Source organism: Megalobrama amblycephala, linkage group LG7, assembly GCF_018812025.1.
Source record: "Megalobrama amblycephala isolate DHTTF-2021 linkage group LG7, ASM1881202v1, whole genome shotgun sequence".
NCBI classification, from domain to species: Eukaryota; Metazoa; Chordata; class Actinopteri; order Cypriniformes; family Xenocyprididae; genus Megalobrama; species Megalobrama amblycephala.
In genome coordinates, this window is record NC_063050.1 from 13,288,792 (window position 1) to 13,309,785 (window position 20,994).

General features: G+C 34.9%; 2 protein-coding genes across 4 annotated transcripts in view; one reads left to right on the forward strand and one right to left on the reverse strand.

Moving 5' to 3' along the window:
- The window catches only part of LOC125271712 (B-cell receptor CD22-like), a 28,268-nt gene extending 7,661 nt beyond the window's left edge, over positions 1-20,607 (reverse strand). For 2 of the 3 annotated variants that reach the window (XR_007185702.1, XM_048195893.1), the window contains exons 1-5: positions 20,458-20,607; positions 19,782-19,844; positions 19,335-19,673; positions 16,601-16,852; positions 15,963-16,301 (exon numbers count right to left, since the gene is read on the reverse strand). Coding sequence is in view for 2 of the 3 variants with exons in the window: in XM_048195893.1 (XP_048051850.1) it covers positions 15,963-16,301; positions 16,601-16,852; positions 19,335-19,673; positions 19,782-19,836 (985 nt within the window). In the remaining variant the exon portion in view is untranslated. Of the gene's footprint in view, positions 1-11,773; positions 12,046-12,237; positions 12,284-12,422; positions 12,520-12,597; positions 12,862-13,239; positions 13,309-15,962; positions 16,302-16,600; positions 16,853-19,334; positions 19,674-19,781; positions 19,845-20,457 lie in introns of those variants that run through there. The other variant, XM_048195894.1, reaches the window with a different exon arrangement.
- Positions 6,726-7,532, forward strand: LOC125271720 (secretory phospholipase A2 receptor-like). Its single transcript, XM_048195900.1, has one exon. It carries the CDS (start codon positions 6,726-6,728, stop codon positions 7,476-7,478), a length of 753 nt encoding a protein of 250 aa, XP_048051857.1. The 3' UTR covers positions 7,479-7,532.
- Positions 20,608-20,994: the final 387 nt, after the last annotated feature.

The window sequence follows — 20,994 nt, forward strand, 5'->3', positions numbered from 1 at the left end:
GTAATTCACTCCCCAATCCTGCTGACCATCAACCCCTGAAACACAGAAATGAGAAATGAAGAGACTTTCAGGTGTTTCAAATGTACAAAAAAATATCTTTTAACTTCTGAATATTTTTATGTCAGCTGACAGTAAAACACTGATGTCAGTTTGTAAGTGTGAAGATCTCAGTCATCTTTAGTTCAAATATCTGTATAGTGAGTGAAACTGAAGACTCACCCGCAGTCATGATCACTACGATCAGAGGAAGAGACTTTATGAGAGACGACACCATAGTGACTTCTGCAATCAGAAAACTGACAATTACCACATTATAATGTGACATGAATTATGATAATCACAAAAGTCTTATTCTCTTTGCAAAAAAAATAAAATAAAAAATCTCTCAAGTCAAGAAGATCAAGATGCCAAAACTTTTTTGGTGAAGACAGCAAAGCTGAGATGCTCCAGAACATCTGACAATCTCATTCTTTTCTCATGCAGTTTCTCCCAATGAGCGTAGATTTGGGTCTTTCCAAACTCCTTTCCAAAGGCCTTTTTTCTTCTTCTTCTTAAAGCCCGTCCTCCTGCTGCGATGATCAATTCCTAACCTCTGGCCTCTTTTAATAGTGGCATGCCGCCAACTGGTCTGTTTTTTGAATGATCTTTCCAACACTATCCAGACTGCCAAATCCCTTACAATATTCACGAAACCACACCTCTTCCACGAGCGCTTAACCTGCTGAAGAAAAGAAAAGAAAAGAAAAGAAACTTCTACGCACTTCTTTCACTGTTCCTGAATCCTGCCTGTACTAGCTTTTCTATTCTAGAAAAGAAATTTTCTATATATTCTATTCTTTTATATTTTTCTATTTTCTATTCTAAACAATGTCTGAATAAAACTTTGTATTTGTTAGATCAAAATCTCAATAATAGGTAAAATATTTGTAGTCTCAGTCATCAGTTAAGAAACAGGCGCCTCAACCCCTGTGATGTGTGGCAGCAGCAGCGAGAGATTTCTCAGGAGAATGACCAGACACAGATCAAGTGTGGTACAAAGCATTCTCAGATTTATTCAGGAAGAAGGGTCATATTTATAGACGTAGGTCAAACAACAATCTCCAGGATGGCTTGAGCATCCAATCATATGACTTAAGAATCAAACCTTACCATGTATGGCATTTCAAGAAAAAATAATAACAAATAAGAAATGTATGTGCGTAAATGTGTGTGTGTCTTCAACTTCTGGTTGTGTGTGAGAGTGTCGGTGTGTCCAAGGACTACTACTTCTTGTTTTGTCTAGGTAGGTACATGAGCTGCACAATGGAAAAATCCCAAGACACAGAGAAAGTCAAAAAGTGAAGCCCAAGAAATAAGAATTTATTTAACAGCATTACTTACACTTCTCGTGTTTATTGTCTCTGGTAAATCGCTTGTTATTGATCATCTGTAAATCGCTTTCTGATAAATAAATGAATGTAAATGTACATAAAAGTTGTAATTCTCCTCACTGTGTTGCAACACACAGAAGCTCTAGCAGGGGAAGGAAAGGGATCTTCTAGGTTTGTGGAAGGAGGAAACGCTCTTTTTTCAGAGGCAGGAAGTTCTGCATCAAAGTTTTTTAAAGGTTACACATAACACTTTCTATCAGAGTAAATCATAACAAATATTGTTATTGGTAAAGTAAAGAAATAAAATAAATTAACAAATAAAACAATATTAAAAATCCTGAATGTTTTTTTACAAAACTATGGCAAAACCATGTAGCCTACTTAAAGTGAAAGTGAAAGTGAAAAATTGGAACAAATAAATTAATATAAAACAAATACGGTCTTCTATCTCAACTTCATATGGTGTGTCTTGTTTCTGGTTCCAAGAAGAACATTTAGATGTTGGTTTTATTCACACAACTGCAGCACAACAACAACATGCCACTGAACTGAACAAGTGAGAAAAGCTCGCTGAGTTTTCCTAAGCGTGTGTCGTATATCTCCCTCTAGAGGAACATATTGCAGTTGTTTTGACTGAGTTTGAAGTTCAAATGTTAAATAAACTAATTAAAAATGCATACAGTTTCACTCTAAGAAGAAATGTGTAGAAAAATGACACATATTATGTGTAGCACTTTAGTTTACACATTTTGTGTCAATATTGCATAAAAATGTGTTGGAAGAATTCAATTGTTTTACACATATTATGTGTAGTTTTAAAATACACAACCTGTGTATTTGTTCACAGCATCAACACAATCTGTGCAGCCAAGAACACCTGTAATGTGTTTATATTACACATTTACACAACTTTGTGTTCATTTCAGAGGTGAAGATCAGACCTCCAAAACCAAGACCATTCAAAACCAGAGGTGTGGACGAGACCAGACTTTCCAAGACCAAAACCAGACCATTCAATCAAGATAATTCATTAATCGTGTGACTATTGAACATTAATGATGAACACCTGCTGTTAAAATCACAATTTTAAGTTACCATCATGGAGATCAGGGGTTGCTTTAGTTGGGCTCTTGACTTTTTAATAGTAGATTTTGTTTGGCTGCTGTAACTGAGGTATAACAGCCAGAGAAGCAAAGAGAAAAGATGATCAGGTGGTGTTGGTTATGTTTTCACATAATCTTTATTTGACCTGAATCACTGAACTCATTTAGAGCCCAATCTCTGAGTTAGATTTACATTATTGATTACAGCAGCACTGTGATTCTACAGCAGAAGATCAGCTTTTTCAATATAATCTGAAGGATTTCTCAAACAAAATCTATTGAAAAGTCAAGGGTCAAGAGCCCAAAGCAAACCCTGATCTCCATGATGGTAACTTAAATGTGATTTTCTTTGGTGATTCTGCTTGTTAACATCAGATCACCTTCCTGACACATTTGCTATCAAAATGAACACAAGTGTTCCCAAAACACAAGCACTGGTATTGTAAGTGATGTTTTTTGACTGGACTTGACAAAGAGATCATTGTAAATTTGATCTTCATTTTCAGAAGTAGCACAGGTGTTTTATTTGTTGTTGTTTTCCTCTTTCCTTCAATGATTCTGCTTGTTAACAGAAGGTGTTCATCACTGGATTAATTACTTAATTATCTCATTAACTTCCCTCTTGAATGGTCTTGGTCTCGGTCTTGGAGGGTCTGGTCTTGACTACACCTCTGGTTAACCTTCCTGACACATTCACTGTGTTAAAATCATTGACTCAATGAATGTGTCAGAATTAACACAACAAGCGTCATCCATAAACTCACCCATTGATGTGTAAGAATTTAACACAGTTGAGTCAGTTTTAACACATCCTTTCTAAGAGTGTTGACATGTCAACTTTCACAGGGTGTGTCTTGTTCCTGGTTTGAAGAACCACATTTACATGCATGTTTTACTCTCATATGTAATTCAGGATAAACACCATTGGATTAAATTCAAACCTGTTAATAAATTCATTAAAAATATGCAGTATTCTTCTATCTCAATGTGTTTCTGATTTCCAGAAAAAGATTTAGATGCTGGTTTTATTCACAGAACTACAGCACAACACATGCTATTGAAATTGTAACAAATGTAAACAAATATATAAATGAATTTAAAATAAATACAGTCTTTTAAGATCAAGCCAACCCAGCTAGAAATGTTTTTGTTCTAGTAATGTTTTTAGAGACAAGTTTTTGCCCAGATGATATTTCAACAGTCATATAATGTGTGTTTTCTGTCAGCTGTTTAGAATCAGAACAAACATTCACGAATGAATATTGATCAAATTCCCTATTCTACTTATGGAAAAAATGGAACTGGCACTGTGTTCCTTCTGTAAGTAGAATAGGGAAGGCGTAGGACACACAGCGTAAGCTTTTTGAAGAATACGAAAGTGCGGTTTTGGCGGAAGCACTTGGAAGGCGATCATTTGTTTATATAAAGCATATACATTTACATTTTTTTCCAAAATGACTGATCGTTTCTCTAGATAAGACCCTTATTTCTCGTCTGGTATCATTTAAAGCCCTTTCCCAGCTAACAGAATATTGTTATAAGAACGTTCTCTAAATATTCAGTGTTGGTTCTGGTAACATTAAAAACATCCAGTTTTCTTGATGTTACAGGAACGTTTGAACCACCAATCTCCATGATGAAGATCTTCAGAGATTTAATGTCTTTTATCTTCAGTTCATCTAAGGCTGTGGCTGAAGAAAGTTTTAGTTTGTGTTCTTATTTCTCTTTCTTTCAGTGTTTGTTCACAGCAGGTGTTTGAATGATTGAGAGAATGTTTCAGGAACATCATACTAACCTTTAAATAACATTCTACTAACATTAAGGAAACTGAACATTTTCATATTATAATATAATGTTACAAATCAATGTTCCAAGAATGTTGAATTTTAGATCAAAATTAAGTTGAAAGAATGTTTGAGGAACATTATACCTTATAAAAACGTTCCCGAAACTGGACATTTTTAATGTTCCCAGAACCAACACTGAATATAGAGAACGTTCTTATAACAAAATTCTTCAGCTCAGGACTGCTGCATTGCAGACAAAAAGACTGACTTGACATTTTGCAAGTCTTTAAGAATTGTTTTTAAAATAACAAATACTGAGGTCTGAATAAAGCTGTGTTTTCCTCACTTTAATTAATGAGTTTATCTGTTAATGTTTGACTTTTTCCCCTCTTTCCCTCTTCTTGAATCTTGTCAGCTCCTGTGGCTTTATTGGACAGCAATGTCTGCCGCAGATCAATATTCTGCCCAACAAAGTCAAAACATAATACACAACACTGAAACTGAATTTTGATTACTGATTCGATATTATATATTTCACACTCTTCTTCTCTGAATCTGACCATGGTTGAACCAGTCTGTTTCAGGGCAGATCAAAAGTTTTGCTCAAATTTGGGCTTCCTAACCCAGCTTTAAAAGTGTTGTATCAGGATGTCACTCAGTTTGTTATTCTTGTATTTGTTTGAATGGATCAGCAGATTGTCCTGCATTCGTGACAGAACATTTGCTACTCAAATACTAAAAGCCTCACCCTCTGAACATGGCATTAATGCTGAGCATTCACAAAGGAGGTGAGACGGAAACAAGTGTCAGCTGGGACAATGGAGAATCAAACAGTGTATATTTCATTTATACAGTGAAGATTATGCAGTGTTATTTTACATTTAACACTTTACATTAAGTTACCTTTGTAAAGGGTTTATAAAGGTGTTTGTTAATGAGTAATAAGTGTTTTATAAATGCATTATAAATCATTAATAATGCAGTTATAACTGCCTGAATAAAAAAGGCAACTTTAACGCAATACCTGCCAAATAGTGAGCCGTTTTTAACTCACATGTTATAAATGCTTAATAATATTTATTAACACTTATTTAACTCAAAACCAGATTCCTGGTTTATTTCATGATGCAGAAAAAATTGACTATCATAATTAGACTGAAGGGTGTTTATTTGTGGTTTTCTTATTAATATCTCATGACTGCCACTTTTCTTACTATGCTGCTTATCAGAAGTTTGTGTCTTATCTATGACACTCTCCAAAAAAGTCATAATGCCTATCCACAGCTTGTTTATCAAGATGAAATTGAACCTTTTTTATCATTATATTTATTATATTCACATGAACAGGATCAGTTCAGTATACAAGTAAACAATTTTTTTTCGACATTAAGGTTCACTTTCACAGGTCATTAATGTTTATTTCTCATGAATAAATGGTTCACAAGTGTCCACCCTACATTAAGGTTCACAGGTCACTAATACTGGAATTAAATTTTTCATTATTAATATCTCATCAAGTTATGGTTATTATCTTATGTTTTATTATCAAAATAAAGTTTGAATTTCATCTTGATAAACAAGAAATCAGTTTTTATACACTGCTGTTGGAGAGTATCAAGAGTAAGACACAAACTTCTGGTAATCAACATATAAGAAAATGAGATATTAATAAGAAAACCACAAATAAACACCCTTCAGTCTAATTATGATAGTCAATTTTTGCTGCATCATGAAATAAATCAAGAATCTGGTTTTGAGTTAAATAAGTGTTAATAAATACATTTATTAAGCATTTATAACACGCGAGTTAAAAACGGCTCACTATTTGGCAGGTATTGCATTAAGGTCCCCCTTTTTATTCATGCAGTTATAACTGCATTATTAATGATTTATAATGAATTTGTAAATGACTTATTACTCATTAACAAACACCTTTATAAACCCTTTACAAAAAGGGAACGTGAATGTAAAGTCTTACCGATTACTTTATTAAATTTCTGTAAGTAATTTGTATCTAACTACTGTTAGATCTACCTGAAAAGCTGATTATTTAATTTGTATCTTTGTTTTATTGTGTTTATTTGTGCTGTTGCTTGTAGTTTGATTATTTGTTCTTATTTTATTACAGAGTATGTTTGAAAATTATGTTTCATATTTATGTTTTATATTATATTTCTGTCGTTTTTTTCCCTATTGTTCTTGCATTCCATGTATAAAGTCTGGTGAGTAAAATAAAAAAATCAGAGGACTGAAGAGTCAAAATGAAAGTGTTTCAAAATCTGCAAAAACACTAATATCTAGTATCACATTTGGTTTGGATATTTGCTACACAAATACTTGAAGAGTCTGGCCATCTGGTTGGTCAGTGCCTTCCAGTTTTTTTATTGTCTCTCACAGAAATAAAAACTGCCCCTTCATCACTGAGATCACACAAACTCTGCGCTGAGTAGATCATCTGTGGAGAAATGAAGGCTGTCATCACTCTGCTCCTGTTTTTGAGTCTCTCTGGACTGAGCTTCAGTCTCCACAGAAAACACGTGTTTGTGAATAAATTAATGACCTGGAAAGATGCACAGACGTACTGCAGACAACACCATGATGACCTGTCCACCGTCAATAAAGAAGAGGCACAACTGCTCTCTAGAAATCCAGAAATCAATCATTTATATTTTTGGATTGGACTGCACATGAGTCCTAACAACCCAGAAAAATGGATTTGGTCTGGAGGTGAGGATGAACAAATTGACAATTGGGACACTGGGGAACCAGACAGGATCACTCAAGAGTGTTGCGCTGTAAGAAAATATAATTATAAACTGCACAACGTTCTTTGCTCGTGGACTCTGCCATTTTACTGTATGCGGGTCTTTGAGCCCATTCTGGTGCATCAGAACAAGACGTGGGATGAAGCCCTGGACTACTGCAGACAGAACTACATTGACCTGGTGAGTCTAAGATCTGAGATGATTATGGCAGAGGTGATAAATATCATTACATCATCCCAGACAGCTTCTGTGTGGACCGGCCTGCGCTTCATGGCTGGTCATTGGTTCTGGGTCAGTGGACACAATCTTCAATATAAAGCCTGGTCTGTGGAGGGGGAGCTCCAGTGTCCTGCCAGAAACCTGCGCTGTGGAGCTCTGGAGAGACAAAATAATATTTGGACACCCAAAAATTGTGAGGATAAACTCAACTTTGTCTGTCTTAAAAAGCTATAAATGTGCTTCATGTTGCATTACATACATTTCTTCATGTAGGCCTATATATGATACTGATTCATTTAGAAATCATGAATCAATAGAAATCTATTGCTTTACAGTAGTATGTATGGTTGTTAAAAATAATGTTTTTAATGTTTCATTTTACTCATGTCAACATATACATTGTCTTGTAAAATAATGTTTAGTCAAAATCTTTTATGGGCTTGCAGAGACATTATAAATTATATGTTTGATTTATTGTAAAAATACAAGATTTAGATTCTTAGTTAAATTTTAATAGCCATGTTAAAAAGATATGTAAAACAATCAAGCTCAGTCTTATTAGCTTTATGATAAAAAAAAAAAAATTGTTTAACTTTTGATCATGCTTTGTTGTTTTTAAACTCAATGATATTTTCACAAATCATATGGATTAACAATTTGGTCTCAGACTAACCCGTCTGTAATTTATCAGATTTAACATCTTTATATTTATTTTGGATAGGAAGTAAATAAAATATTATCATTGTAAAATAAGATTGTAAGTTTTGCCGATTTTGTTTATTTTCAGTATGTAAATCTTGTATTCAAATGGTTAAATGGTTTTGCCCCTCACCGTTATGTCATTTTTCAAGAGATTGCAGTGGTTCAGATTCACCAGAGCGGCTTCTGGCAGCAACTGAAACATTTCATTCTGTATATCAAATGAGTGTTGTAAATTAGCTTTAGCTAAAAGCACTATGATACTTGCATTGGATGGCTGTTGTCTCAGTTTGATCAGTGTTTATTGTATCTGTCCCTTTCCAAATAAATGGAAATAAAAAAAAACAATACAATTTGATGGACTATAACAGGAATTGCTCACTTGTATGTTATGTTTACCTCACCACAAATGTTCCTCCACTTTTTGTTTTGTTCAGCTTTTCTGTACACTATTCCCATATTTGCATGTACTTTGACAGGTCAGGTCGACTGCTTTGGATATCAGGATTGTATTCTCACTACACAGCAGCATATTCTCTGTTGTTGGGTTTTGAACCACCACTTTTTGCACAGAATTTTTACATAAATATTTCATTGTGCAAAACAAAAAAACTATGAACACACAATCAAAGATCATCCTAACAATGTTGTTTTTATAAACATCTTGCATGATAGTAAAAAAATCCTTGTCTTAGAACAAAACATCTGTCTCAACATGAATAAGAGAAGTGATTAAAACAATATTTTTCTCTTGTTCATAGCTTGAGAAACATTTGCTGACACATAATGTCAACTTACTAATTTTGCGTAAGATAATATTGAAATTTTAAGCAAAATGAACATGAATCTCCTTACAGGGTTCGTACAGATCTGTAAAATGAAATTCATTTCAAGCACTACTTTTTTAGTTTTCAAGGTGTAAGGGTTCTTCCATAAAGTTTTCAGGAGGCATTCATAGAAGCTTCAAAATTCATATTTTATTTACTGCAATATTCATGTACTGGTCACACAGGTACAAAAGAATAGGGGGAAAACAAAATAAAGAAAGAAAACTAGATAATAATTGACTCATCAGCACACTGAGTTCTGTGCCTCAGATGTTTCTCCAGAACTAACCACAGAAAATTCAACCCTTTTGACAAGACAGACTAAACCACTTTATAATTACAGGGGGTCTCCATTCAGTAAATCAAACCTTGAAAATATATATATTATATACAAATAAACTCCATAAACATGAAATTACATTCACCATAAAACAATGATGAAAATAAACAAAAATAAAATTCACAAGAAGACATTTAAATGAACAAACAATTAAATAAATAAAGAAACAATATTAAACCCATATCTTTGTCTTGGTTTTATTCAATCACTAGCATGCACTCTAGCAACGGGTTATCGCTCTTTGATATTATATGCGTGCATAAAGAGCATGCACCCTTAATAAATGCATAGAAATTTATAAACAAGCAGAAAAACAATTAATCCATCAAACAAATGAAATAAATTACTCACAAAAAAAAAAAAAAAAAAAAAAAAAAGAAGGAGAAAGCTAGAATCATTGAAATAAAGTAGCCTATTATTTGGTAAGTGTGGCCTTAGCCATCACACAAGGACAACAATTAGTTATCAGTGTTATCAATGGAAATGGCATTGAATAATTTGAGAATCAACAGAGGTTTAGATGTTGTTTTATTGAAAATGTTTGGTCACCAATACGGCGATCAGTGTTGCCTTTTGTTGGACAGTTTGGCTTTTTATGTGAAGTTGTGGTCTTTGTAACAGTGTTTACCAAAACATATAATTTCTTGCAAAGAAACCCAGAACCAAAGATGATATAATTTTCAGCATCATAAAATAGATTAATTCACTAATCTTATCCAGACTAAAAGTGGTTATTTGTTATTAATAGATTATATTTACCAACAATACTTTCTTTCAACAACTTTGAGAGAACCTTGCCAGAACGTTAGCCAAAGTTATGTGAATGTTCCCTGTTAGCTGGGTTGTAGTATATGCGGGTGCATACAGGCTATTAACGTCACACTAGAGGGCAGTGTTACAAAATTTGAGGAGGCAAGTTGTTACATCCTGCCTGTGTTTGTTTGTGTGCGGCATTAAAAGACGACTAACAGTCCCAGTGCTCTCCTCTCATGCTTTATGAATAAAACCCACATAAAGAGAACATGACATGGTCTCAGAAGTGCTGACTCCCATCATCGTTATAAAGAACAGTCAAGACATCGGCAAGAAGGGCGGACATATGTAAAGTTGAGGCATGGCAGTTCAAGTTGCAGTTCTGCTACGCTCATTAGGTGAGGTGCACTAGAGATTTACAACACTTTTGAAATAGCAAAAGTAGTGACTGTTGGAAGAAAACAACTGCACACTTATAAAGAATGTGGTGTTTGAGAGACATCAGTTCTGGACATGCATGATGCATGAGCCAATGCAGATTGATAAGTTTGTTACAGAACTCTGGCAAAAAAGCAGAGTGTCAGAGGATGACATGATAAGAGACAAAATTGTCTTTAGTGTGACAGACAAAAGTGTGACAGAAAAACTGCTGAGAGAACCAAATCTGACTCTACAAAAGGCCATAGACATGCAGAGCATCTGAGATTGCCAAGGGAAGAATAAACATAATGGCATCAGTGAGAAAGGAAAGTGAAGTGCATGCATTTGACATGACCAAAGGAGCAAAATACAAAAACAAGCCCTTTAAAGCCACACCGTCACACAACAAAAAAAGAGAAAGTCAGCGGCACCAGATGTGGACAGACACACACCAAGATCGTGTCCAGCATATGGGGCTAAATGCAGAGTGTGTGGCAAAGCCAACCATTCTGCAAAAATATGCAAGATGAAATCTGTAAGCTGTTGATAGTTTGTTTATGGGGACACTTCAATGCATACAGATAAATGCAATATGTAAAAATGAAGAATCTTGGTACACAAGCATGACTATCAGAGGTATCCCTATTGAATATAACTAGACTCCGGTGCTGATGCAAATGTCCTGCCACTTGAACAAATCAGAAAGCTTCCTGGTGATGTCATATTCAAACCCACAGAGACCATGCTGTGGCATATGGAGGTGCAAGTTGTTCGATGTTACGGCTCGCTTAGACTATGTCTTAATCCTCGTGAACTAAACAGGGCAATCGGACGCCAGCACTACTCCATACCAACACCAGAGGATGTACAGAGCAAACTGTTCACAATTTTGGACGAAAAGGATGGAAGTGGCAGATTAAGCTAGACAAAGCTTCATCATTGCTGTGTACTTTTAACACACCTTGGGGACGCTTCAGGTTCAAACATCCTCCGTTTGGCCTAAAATCCTCCAGTGAGGTGTTCCAGCAAAAGAACAATGAGGTTTTTGGTGACATTAGTGGTGTGCATGTGATTGCTGATGATATGATCATTGCAGCGGTTGATGAGGAGGAGCACACAGAAAGTGATGGACAGAGCCAAAGAACTGAACATCAAGTTCAACGTGAACAAAATACAGTAAAAAGTCACAAAAGTGAGATACATGAGCCACATAATAAGAGTGGAGAGTGTTCAACTGGACAGTGAAAAGGTAGAAGCAATTGTCAACATGCCTGCTCCCGAAGATAAAAAAGGCCTACAGAGACTGCTGGGCATGACAAAATAGTCAGAGAAAAGCTAATAATAAAAGGTAAAGAGTCAAGAGCCCAACTAAAGCAAACGCTGACCTCTTTCATGGTGACTTGAAATGAAACATTCATAAAACATTAATTAACACCTTTTTTCTCTCTTTTCTTCAATGATTCTGCTTATTAACATCAGGTGTCTCCACTAATTGTCAATCATCACTCAATCATCAATCAATTATCTCATTAACTTTAACACTGCTTCAGTGTTACTTTTTAACACCCGGCAAGATGGACTCATATGTACACTTTGGGGTGTTAATTTAACACTGGGATTTTGCTTGTTTTCTCCCGGAGCGTTCGGGTTTCTTTTCTTTAATATTGGCATACAGATCATCCCTCTGATTGGCTGATACGAGTGAATACAGTGGAACGTCATTGGTCAGAGCCGTTTCTGCTGATCTGTCAGAGCGATCCTCCTGCAGTTTATCACATAAAATATCACAGAAATATAACAACAGATCAATCATTCAGAAACACATGTGACTGTGAGTTACTTGCACATTGATTTCCAGATTGTTTTCATGTCAAATATTTGTCAATATTTGTATTTTCTAGTTAAATATAATATCCATGTCATTGTAGATTCAGGCATGAATCACTAAACTTGCCTGATTTTGTCTGATAACTTCAGCTCCACCATCTCTCCTCTTCTTCCTGGAGAAAAAATGTTTTCGTTAGAAAGTACTGAAAAGTTTCATTTATTGTAAGAAATATTTACTATAACTGATAGTGGATTAAGTTCAACAAATTTTGCAAAAGAATTTAATGCAGGAGCTGCTCAACATTCACTCACTTTATGAACATAATGAAGATGATGATGATGATGAAGATCAATCCTCCACATCCCGCCACGATCCCAGAAACTGTGTGCAGAGCAGCTCTCTGAACCCCTGAAACAAGATGATCATGAAGATCATTTCACACACGAGACAGATGAACCTGAAAGAGTGTCTGTTTATAGAAAATACCTTTAACAGTGAGAGAAACAGACGCTGATCTCTGAGATCCATATTTATTCTGAGCCTCACAGTAGAAGCGTCCACTGAAACTGGAGTTAAAGCTGGAGATGCTGAAACTCTGTCCAGATCCAACAGCTGAGGTTTCATCCTCCTTAAACCAGCTGAAGTTCAGAGCAGGAGGGTTTGAATCACTGCTGCAGTTCAGAGTCACTGAATCTCCTGACACTATTTCACCAGACGGACTGATGGACACTGAGACGCTCTTTGGAGGATCTACATGAAATATATATAAAACAGAAAAATAATTATTTTATTAATGCCATGACCTTCCATAATAATTATTATCAATTACTGAAGTGTATCTGTAAGTAGAAATCAAAAGTGATGAAAAAGGTGCAAATCTACATCTGAACTGGTGCAAAGTCAATAAAACAATATTATATTTTTCAACCCAGGATTCATAAAAAAAAAATCACTAAACAGATTCATGCTTTACATTAATTTTGCATATTAATAAATGAATAAGAATAAATCATGTCTAATAAACAAAAATGTCATGAAGTTTGTATGATTGGGTAAATTCTGGGTAAACTAAATTCTGAATAATCTGTGAAATATTTCACTAATATTAATGAATCAGTTTGTACTCACATTCAACATCAAGATAAACAGCAGGAGAGATCAGATGATCATTTCCTCTTACAGCACATCTGTAGTTTCCTTCATTTGAGATTAAATACATAAAGTATATTTGTGTAATTTAATATAATTAATTATTACAGGTTTGCAAAAATTCTGAGATTGCATTTCACTGTTTTTATTCATTTTGAGGAATACTGAATGTTTTTGTGCAAGTGAGATGAGTAAATGCATGTTCACATTTAGTCTAAAACTACAATAACCATCATGATTACACAGCGCACACAACACCCTCTGCACTTTATTTCTCTCAATATGGGGACAGGAGATCTGTCAGTCAATAAATGTGAAAAGTACCTTACTTATTTGTTACTTAAAGTAACTTAGATATTTTGTTGTAAATTGAAAAAGTAATGCATTACTTTACTAGTTACTTGAAAAAGTAATCTGATTACGTAACTCAAGTTACTTGTAATGCGTTACCACCAACACTGGTCATCATCACAACATCAGGGCAGTTTTCCAGAAAGCAGGTTATGCAACATATCCGGGTAAGTTTACTCAGAGTAAACGGATAACCTCAGCTTTCAGTTCCAGAAAGGTCACTTTCAGGGTATGCAAGTAACCATAAATAACTTACTCTCTGAACAAAACCTGCTCTGGAGCAGCTCGTGTTTCAGCGTTAGTTTCTTTCAGAGGTGTTCAGCGCATGATGAGGCTCCAGTGAGCAGAACAGATTTCACACAATAATATATTATAGTTATATATTATACCTTAACAAAGTAGCAGGGTTGTTTTTTATTCTCTTCTCACGCATCATAGATGTACATTCATAAAAATTGATACAGCCATATTACCTTTGAAAGCACAAACTGTTTTTTAGGTCAATTCATCTATTTTTTATTTTTATATTTAGCATCAAACAAACAATGTAATTGGTGTTCACAGTAATAAAAAAAAAAAAGATTAATGAAAGATTAAAAGATGAGATTAAAAAAAGATAGAAAAACCGCCCAGTAGGTGGCGATATGCACTAAGAATGTAAATTGCCATTAAAAGAAGAAGAGGATCTATCAAAGAGCTTAGAACACAAGAGGCGACACTTTGATATTTTTGGGTAACAGCCACTAGGTGGCGCTCCGGTAGCGCGGCCGCTATTATAGGGTGAAAATACTAACTGGACCATAAAATACTTCACATCTTATGCTCCCAAAATCTGTGAATTTCACTGTCAAATCAGAAGCGCAATAGAACAGTTTTTTAAATTAAGTCACAGTAAATTGTATGGCTCCTATAGTAAATATTGTATTGCCTCATATATGTTTTATTTTACCAGTTGTGGAATCCAACCATTCAACCATCTGAGGTAACGTAGTTAGCCTACTTAATTGAGTATTTCCATTTTATGCAACTATACACATATATTAATAGTAAATTAATAGTTAATAAATTTAAGATCTTCATTATTTGCAACGAACAATATATTATAGACCTAGTGGAGCAATAGTAATAATATAGGATCACTCCACTATTTGAATTGAAATATTGTACGTTTTAATGGATCACGCTACAAACATAATGATCTTATAATACATGATGCATTGCTGTGTCCGTTATCCCATAATTCCCACTTTTGGACACTTTTGCTTTAACGAACATTAGACAACACTGCAAAATCAAGCTGTTATATTCATATATTTATTGTCTAACATTCCCAATTTTTCTGATGCATGTCCTTAATTTAATTTCATATGTTGGTAATAATTCAGTGTTTATAATGCTAATACTAGATCTTTTAAAGAATTTTAACCCAAACTGACTGGGTTTCTAGAAAGCAAAGGTTTTGTGAAAAAAGTGGAAGACTTAAACACAAAGTGTGTAAAATAAACTGTTAAAGGGATTTGATGATCTAGTGATAGTATTTTATTCTGTGTTGTCATCATTCAGGTTGGATTTCAGCTTTAATGTACGTTTTGTTTTAACAAAGCAGCTGACCACAAAATGGCGGTAACGCAGGGCCGCTGCTGGGCGCCGGTGTTGCAATGGAACGTTCTATTGAGTGTCGCTTCTTGTTAGTGTATATTCTTTGGTTCTATGGAACACTTCTTCTTAGAGTCCGTTTCCATGGTGACTCCTGGATTCGCTCTAGGTTGAGAATGTCATACTCTGCACTGAAGAAATGTTTTCATTCATCCAGTTAAAAATAAAAATATAGGTTAATGGTTCACATCAATATTTTATAACTTGAGCCAATGAAAAATTAATAACTTGCTCTAAACAATATTTTCTGTCTATGAAAACTATTTTGTAAAACCTGGCACATAGTATATTTTTCTTGTTGAAGAAAGTCAATTAATTTAAATTCTATTTTTGGGGTAATTACCATTTAAGAAATAATATGAATTTATTTTTCATTGCCTCAAGTTATAAAATATAGATGAACTATTCACCTATTTTTTTTTTTTATGTGGATGAATGAAAACATTATTTCAGTGCAGGTTGCTGAACTTACTCCAGACCTTGAGTATCAAGGTTTGTTAATCAACGAGAGTTCAGGGTTTATGTGACGATAAGTTAAACTTGCTTTCTGGAATATCCCAAGCATCATGTGATAATACTGAAATAACATTAAAACACTAAACTCAAGCACTTCAGACAGCAGTTATAATAAACAGCTTGATGTTTCTGAGGCACAGATGATAGTTTATTCAAAAGATAATAAAAATTAACTTTACCTGTGACATCAAGCCAAGCTCCATGAATCACTGTCCATCTTTTATTCTGATAATAATCTGTAAATCTGCAGTAGTAGACGTGTTTATCAGCTTCTGTTACATTCGTCAAAGTGATGCTGTGAGTGTCTTTATCTTCACTCAAACACTGAATCCCTCCTCTGTTCTCTGGATCTGAACACAGATCAGGTGATTCTCCAACAGGTTTGGTCCAGAAAGCTTTTACGAGTTTATAAATCTGAGGATTTGTTAAAGTACAGGATATTTTCACTGTTGATCCCTTTAATGCACAAACATATGAAGGGCTGTAATTCACTCCCCAATACTGCAGACCATCAACCGCTGAAACACAGAAATTAGGAAAATAATTAAAGACTTTCAGCAACAAACAAATCTTTAATTTTCTTCTACACTTTTTATAACACTATCAGAGATTTCAGTTGGAGTCTAGAACGGATGTGCCTGAAGCCGAATACTATGTTCGGAAAGGAAATGACGTACTCTACGGAGCGCCTAAAGGGACATGGTGATGAAAAAAATATGACATGGGAGGAAAAAATATATTTCAATGCTTTTGTGTTCTCTCGCAATTATATAGTGTGAAATATTTAATTAATATTAATGAATCAGTTTGTACTCACATTCAACATCAAGATGAACAGCAGGAGAGATCAGATGTTCATTTCCTCTTACAGCACATCTGTAGTTTCCAGCATCAGAACGACTGACTGACTGCAGATGAAGCTGATTCTCTTTCTCAATTCCTTCAGTGAATCTCTGTGTGTTTCTGTACCAGATGAATGTTGTTTGTTCAGGCAGAGAGCAGCTGCTTTTACATGTCAGAGTGACTGAATCTCCCTCTTTCACTCTCTGCTGTGTCTCCACCTGCAGGCCTGACACAACAACAACAACAACAACAACTGATTCACTGTCAGCTTAAAGTGAGAGTTCACAAATTAACATCAGTCATTTTTATCATTATTTATGGTTTTTATTTTCTAAAGCTGCAAAACTTTCTTTTTCAGAACACAAAAGAAGAAAACTGAAAGAAAAAGAAAAAAAAAACCATCCTGACCTTCTCGTACATCCAGCTGGTTGTTTTTGCAAAATAAACTTATTCAGGGTGATCAGGACGTGTGACAGTCAGGGATTATTCTGGGATAACAACCGGCTGGATCTACATTACCACACTTATTACACAGATACTTGTGTCAGGACGGCGGTTTGATCTACCTTGTGTTTTGTGTTTATACCGCTGTTCGTCTGGAATGCATGCCTGTCTTGTCCGGTCGCGCGCTTCTGCTTGTGGTGTTTGTGTTCGTTCGCCATGTGCTTCGGCACGTGTTGTTGTGGTGTCTGCGTCATGTGTTCAACTGTTTATTGTTGCCCCGCCCTCTTGTTATCCTGTTAACTTATTATTAATTTCACATGTTGCTCCTCATTAGCTTTCCTTTATATTCCCTTTGTGGTTTTTGTTCCGTGTTAATGCGTCCTGTTGTTCACGTCTTGTTTTTTGTGTGTTTTTCCTAATTTTCTAGTCAAGCTTTATTTTCTTCAGTTTGAATTCATTTTGTGCCTCAAGTTATTTCTGCTTGGTTTTTGCTGTGACTAGAGCTCTGTTTAATTTCTAGCTTTATTTTGATTTTTTTTGTTTTGATCAACTTGAATTAATTATTTTTTTTGTTTGTTTGTTTTTTCCCTTTTGGTAAAATAGTTTGGTTTCTGTTATTTATTTTTTGTTGGTTTTTGCTTTCAGAGTTGTTAGTTTAGTTTTTCTTTTACTTTTTATTTATTTATTTATTTTCTCCCCAGTCTCCCCGTTTCTCTGGCTGCTGGATTGTGCTCATTTTTTGGCTTTTTCTGGCTTCCCCGCTCCACCTGCCATCTCTGCCCATTGCTCCTGTCTCAGCCTGCCATCATCTTTGACCTCCTGAGCTGTAGACTGCTCTTGGTTGGGGACTTAAGTTCTAAGGACTGTGTCTTGTTACCGGCCATCATTAACTTGTGGACTTTATCCAGTTTAGCCCTTGCTGTTATTTCGTTACTCCTTGAACTGTTCCTTAATAAACTGTGAATTACCCTGCAAATTGAATCCTCTTCTTTCTGAACCCTAACAACTTGCCATATTAGTAAATAATTAGACACAAAATATTGATTTAAGTTTAAATATTTTATTACTTCATTAAACACAAAGCTTCTGTGAAGAAAAACTTCCTAGCATCAGCTTTGAGCCGAGACCAACAAAGATCAAACAGGATGAACATTTAAAGATAATGTACAGTCATATCACTTATTACACAGCTTTACACCACATTAATAATGATGGAGACATGAAATATTGATTTGAGAAGAAACTGTTTTAAAATCATAGCTGATTATTATCTTATAATCCATTACAGTGAACAAACAATCATTCTAGCAACAAGACAATCACTTCAACAGTATTACCGTAAAGGTTTAAAAACCATTCCTAGTTTCTAGCGCTGCTGATTTCAGTAACCAGTGAAATGTGGATTCTGGAATCTGCCGCTTCAATATATATCTTTTACATTATTAATCAACATTTATCTTTCTAAATGTTAAATTATTTCTTTCAACATATGATAAAGCATTCATGTTCCTTTTAATCATCAAACACTACAAACTCTTGTTGAAACTGCTGATGAAACTGCAAACTATTCTTCAGTAAATTTTCTTCAATTGATTACACTTCTGACTCCTGGTCTTTCATTCTGCATATCTGGTCGAGGGTCCTAAACTGTTGATCCCCAACACCAGGATAAGCCTGTGTTATCTGTTTTCAGCGGTTGTTATCTGGGAATAACATATTGCTGGATGGCACAATTGACCAATCAGAATCAAGTATTCCACAGGGCCGTGTAATAAATAACAATAATATATGGCTCTGAGATAATACAAGTCACTTGTTCAGTTAAACAGTAAAATGAGATGTGAATCATGACCTTCCTCAAGATTTAAAAACAATATAAAGCTTCAAAACACTCGTATGAAACTCGTGCGTATATTCAAGTGTTCTGAAGACAAACGACAAGCTTTGATGAGAAAGAAACCAGTGTAATTTATATTGTGGTTTGTTGCTTTGTTTCTCGATTGAACTCTATTGCACACCTTCACAACACTTGAATATCAGTCAAAAGTCACATGATTTTAAGACAATTATGCAATTTTTTAAAGCTTGAAGAAGGAGTCTGCTGTCATTATATGAACAAGAACGATCAGGACATTTTATAAAATATCTCCTTTTGTGTTCCAACAAATAAAGAAGGTCATTCGTCAGATTCAGTAACATAAGAAAGTGTTTGATGTGTGTGTTTGTGTTTCTGTGGTCTATTTCTGAGAGTTCACTAGTTTTACCTGTGACGTCAAGCTGAACTCCAGGAATCCCCGTCCTTTTTCCACCATCAATGTTTGTAGTAAATCTGCAGTAGTAGACGTGTTTATCAGCTTCTGTTACTTTCGTCAAAGTGATGCTGGAGGTGTCTTTATATTCACTCAAACACTGAATCCCTCCTCTCTCCTCTGGATCTGAACACAGATCAGGTGATTCTCCAGCAGTTTTGGTCCAGAAGACTGTTCTGATCACATGACCACGAGGATATGTTAAAGTACAGGATATTTTCACTTTTGTTCCCTTTAATGCACAAACATATGAAGGGCTGTAATTCACTCTCCAATCCTGCTGACCATCAACCCCTGAAACACAGAAACGAGTAATGAAGAAGCTTTCCGGTGTTTTAATTAAATATCTATTAATCATCTTTAGTTCAAATATCTGTATAGTGAGTGAAACTGAAGACTCACCCGCAGTCATGATCACTACGATCAGAGGAAGAGACTTTATGAGAGACGACACCATAGTGATTTCTGCAATCAGAAAAATGACAATTACCACATTATAATGTGACATGAATTATGATAATCACAAAAGTCTTATTCTCTTTGCAAAAAAAAAAAAAAAAAAGTCAAGAAGATCCAGATGCCAAAACTAAGACTTTTTTGGTGCAGACAACATAGCCGAGATGCTCCAGAACATCTGACAATCTCACTCTCATTCTTATGCAGTCTCTCCCAAAGAGCGCACATTTGGGTCTTTCCAAACTCCTTTTTTTTTCTTAAAGCCCGTCCTCCTGCTGTGATGATCAGAAAACCTCTGGCTTCTTTTTAATAGTGGCATCCTGTTGGCAGCTTGTCTGTTTTTGTTTTGTTTGAATGATCTTCCCAACGCTATCCCGACTGCCAAATCCCTGACAATATTCACGAAACCGCTAAAAACTCACCTCTTCCGTGAGCGCTTAACCTGCTGAAGAAGAAAAGAAAAGAAAAGAAAAGAAAAGAAAAGAAAAGAAAAGAAAAGAAAAGAAAAGAAAAGAAAAGAAAAGAAAACTTCTATGCACTTCTTTCACTATTCCTGAATCCTGCCTGTTCTGCTTTAATAGCTTTTCTAAACGATGTCTGAATAAAACTTTGTATTACTTACACTTCTCGTGTTTATTGTCTCTGGTAAATCGCTTGTTATTGATCATCTGTAAATCACTTTCTGATAAATAAATGAATGTAAATGTAAATAACCGTTGTAATTCTCCTCACTGTGTTGGAACACACAGAAGCTCTAGCAGGGGAAGGAAAGGGATCGTCTAGGTTTGTGGAAGGAGGAAACGCTCTTTTTTCAGAGGCAGGAAGTTCTGCATCAAAGTTTTTTAATGAATATAACATGATCCATGCCAGCATACAAAACACATTCATGGTTGAATTTTTTTTTGATTGTCACCATTGTTGAGGTTTGTATGATGAGTGCTGATGTCTAAGTTTTTACTTCTAAATAGTTTTGGACAATATTACACAAATCGCATTAGTATTACAAATGATTTCTTTCACATTTTTGAGTTTATTATTTTCTTTTTACATAACACTTCTTTTCAGTAAAGAAAACTACAAAAAAAACAGTTAATTTGTGTGTTTTTATCAATGCAGAAATGTTTTCTGAAATCACCTGCAATTGCTGATAAAGAAGCAT

Bases quoted from the DNA above. Each gene is read 5' to 3' on its own strand.
- LOC125271720 (XM_048195900.1), top strand. From the start codon at position 6,726: ATGAAGGCTGTCATCACTCTGCTCCTGTTTTTGAGTCTCTCTGGACTG.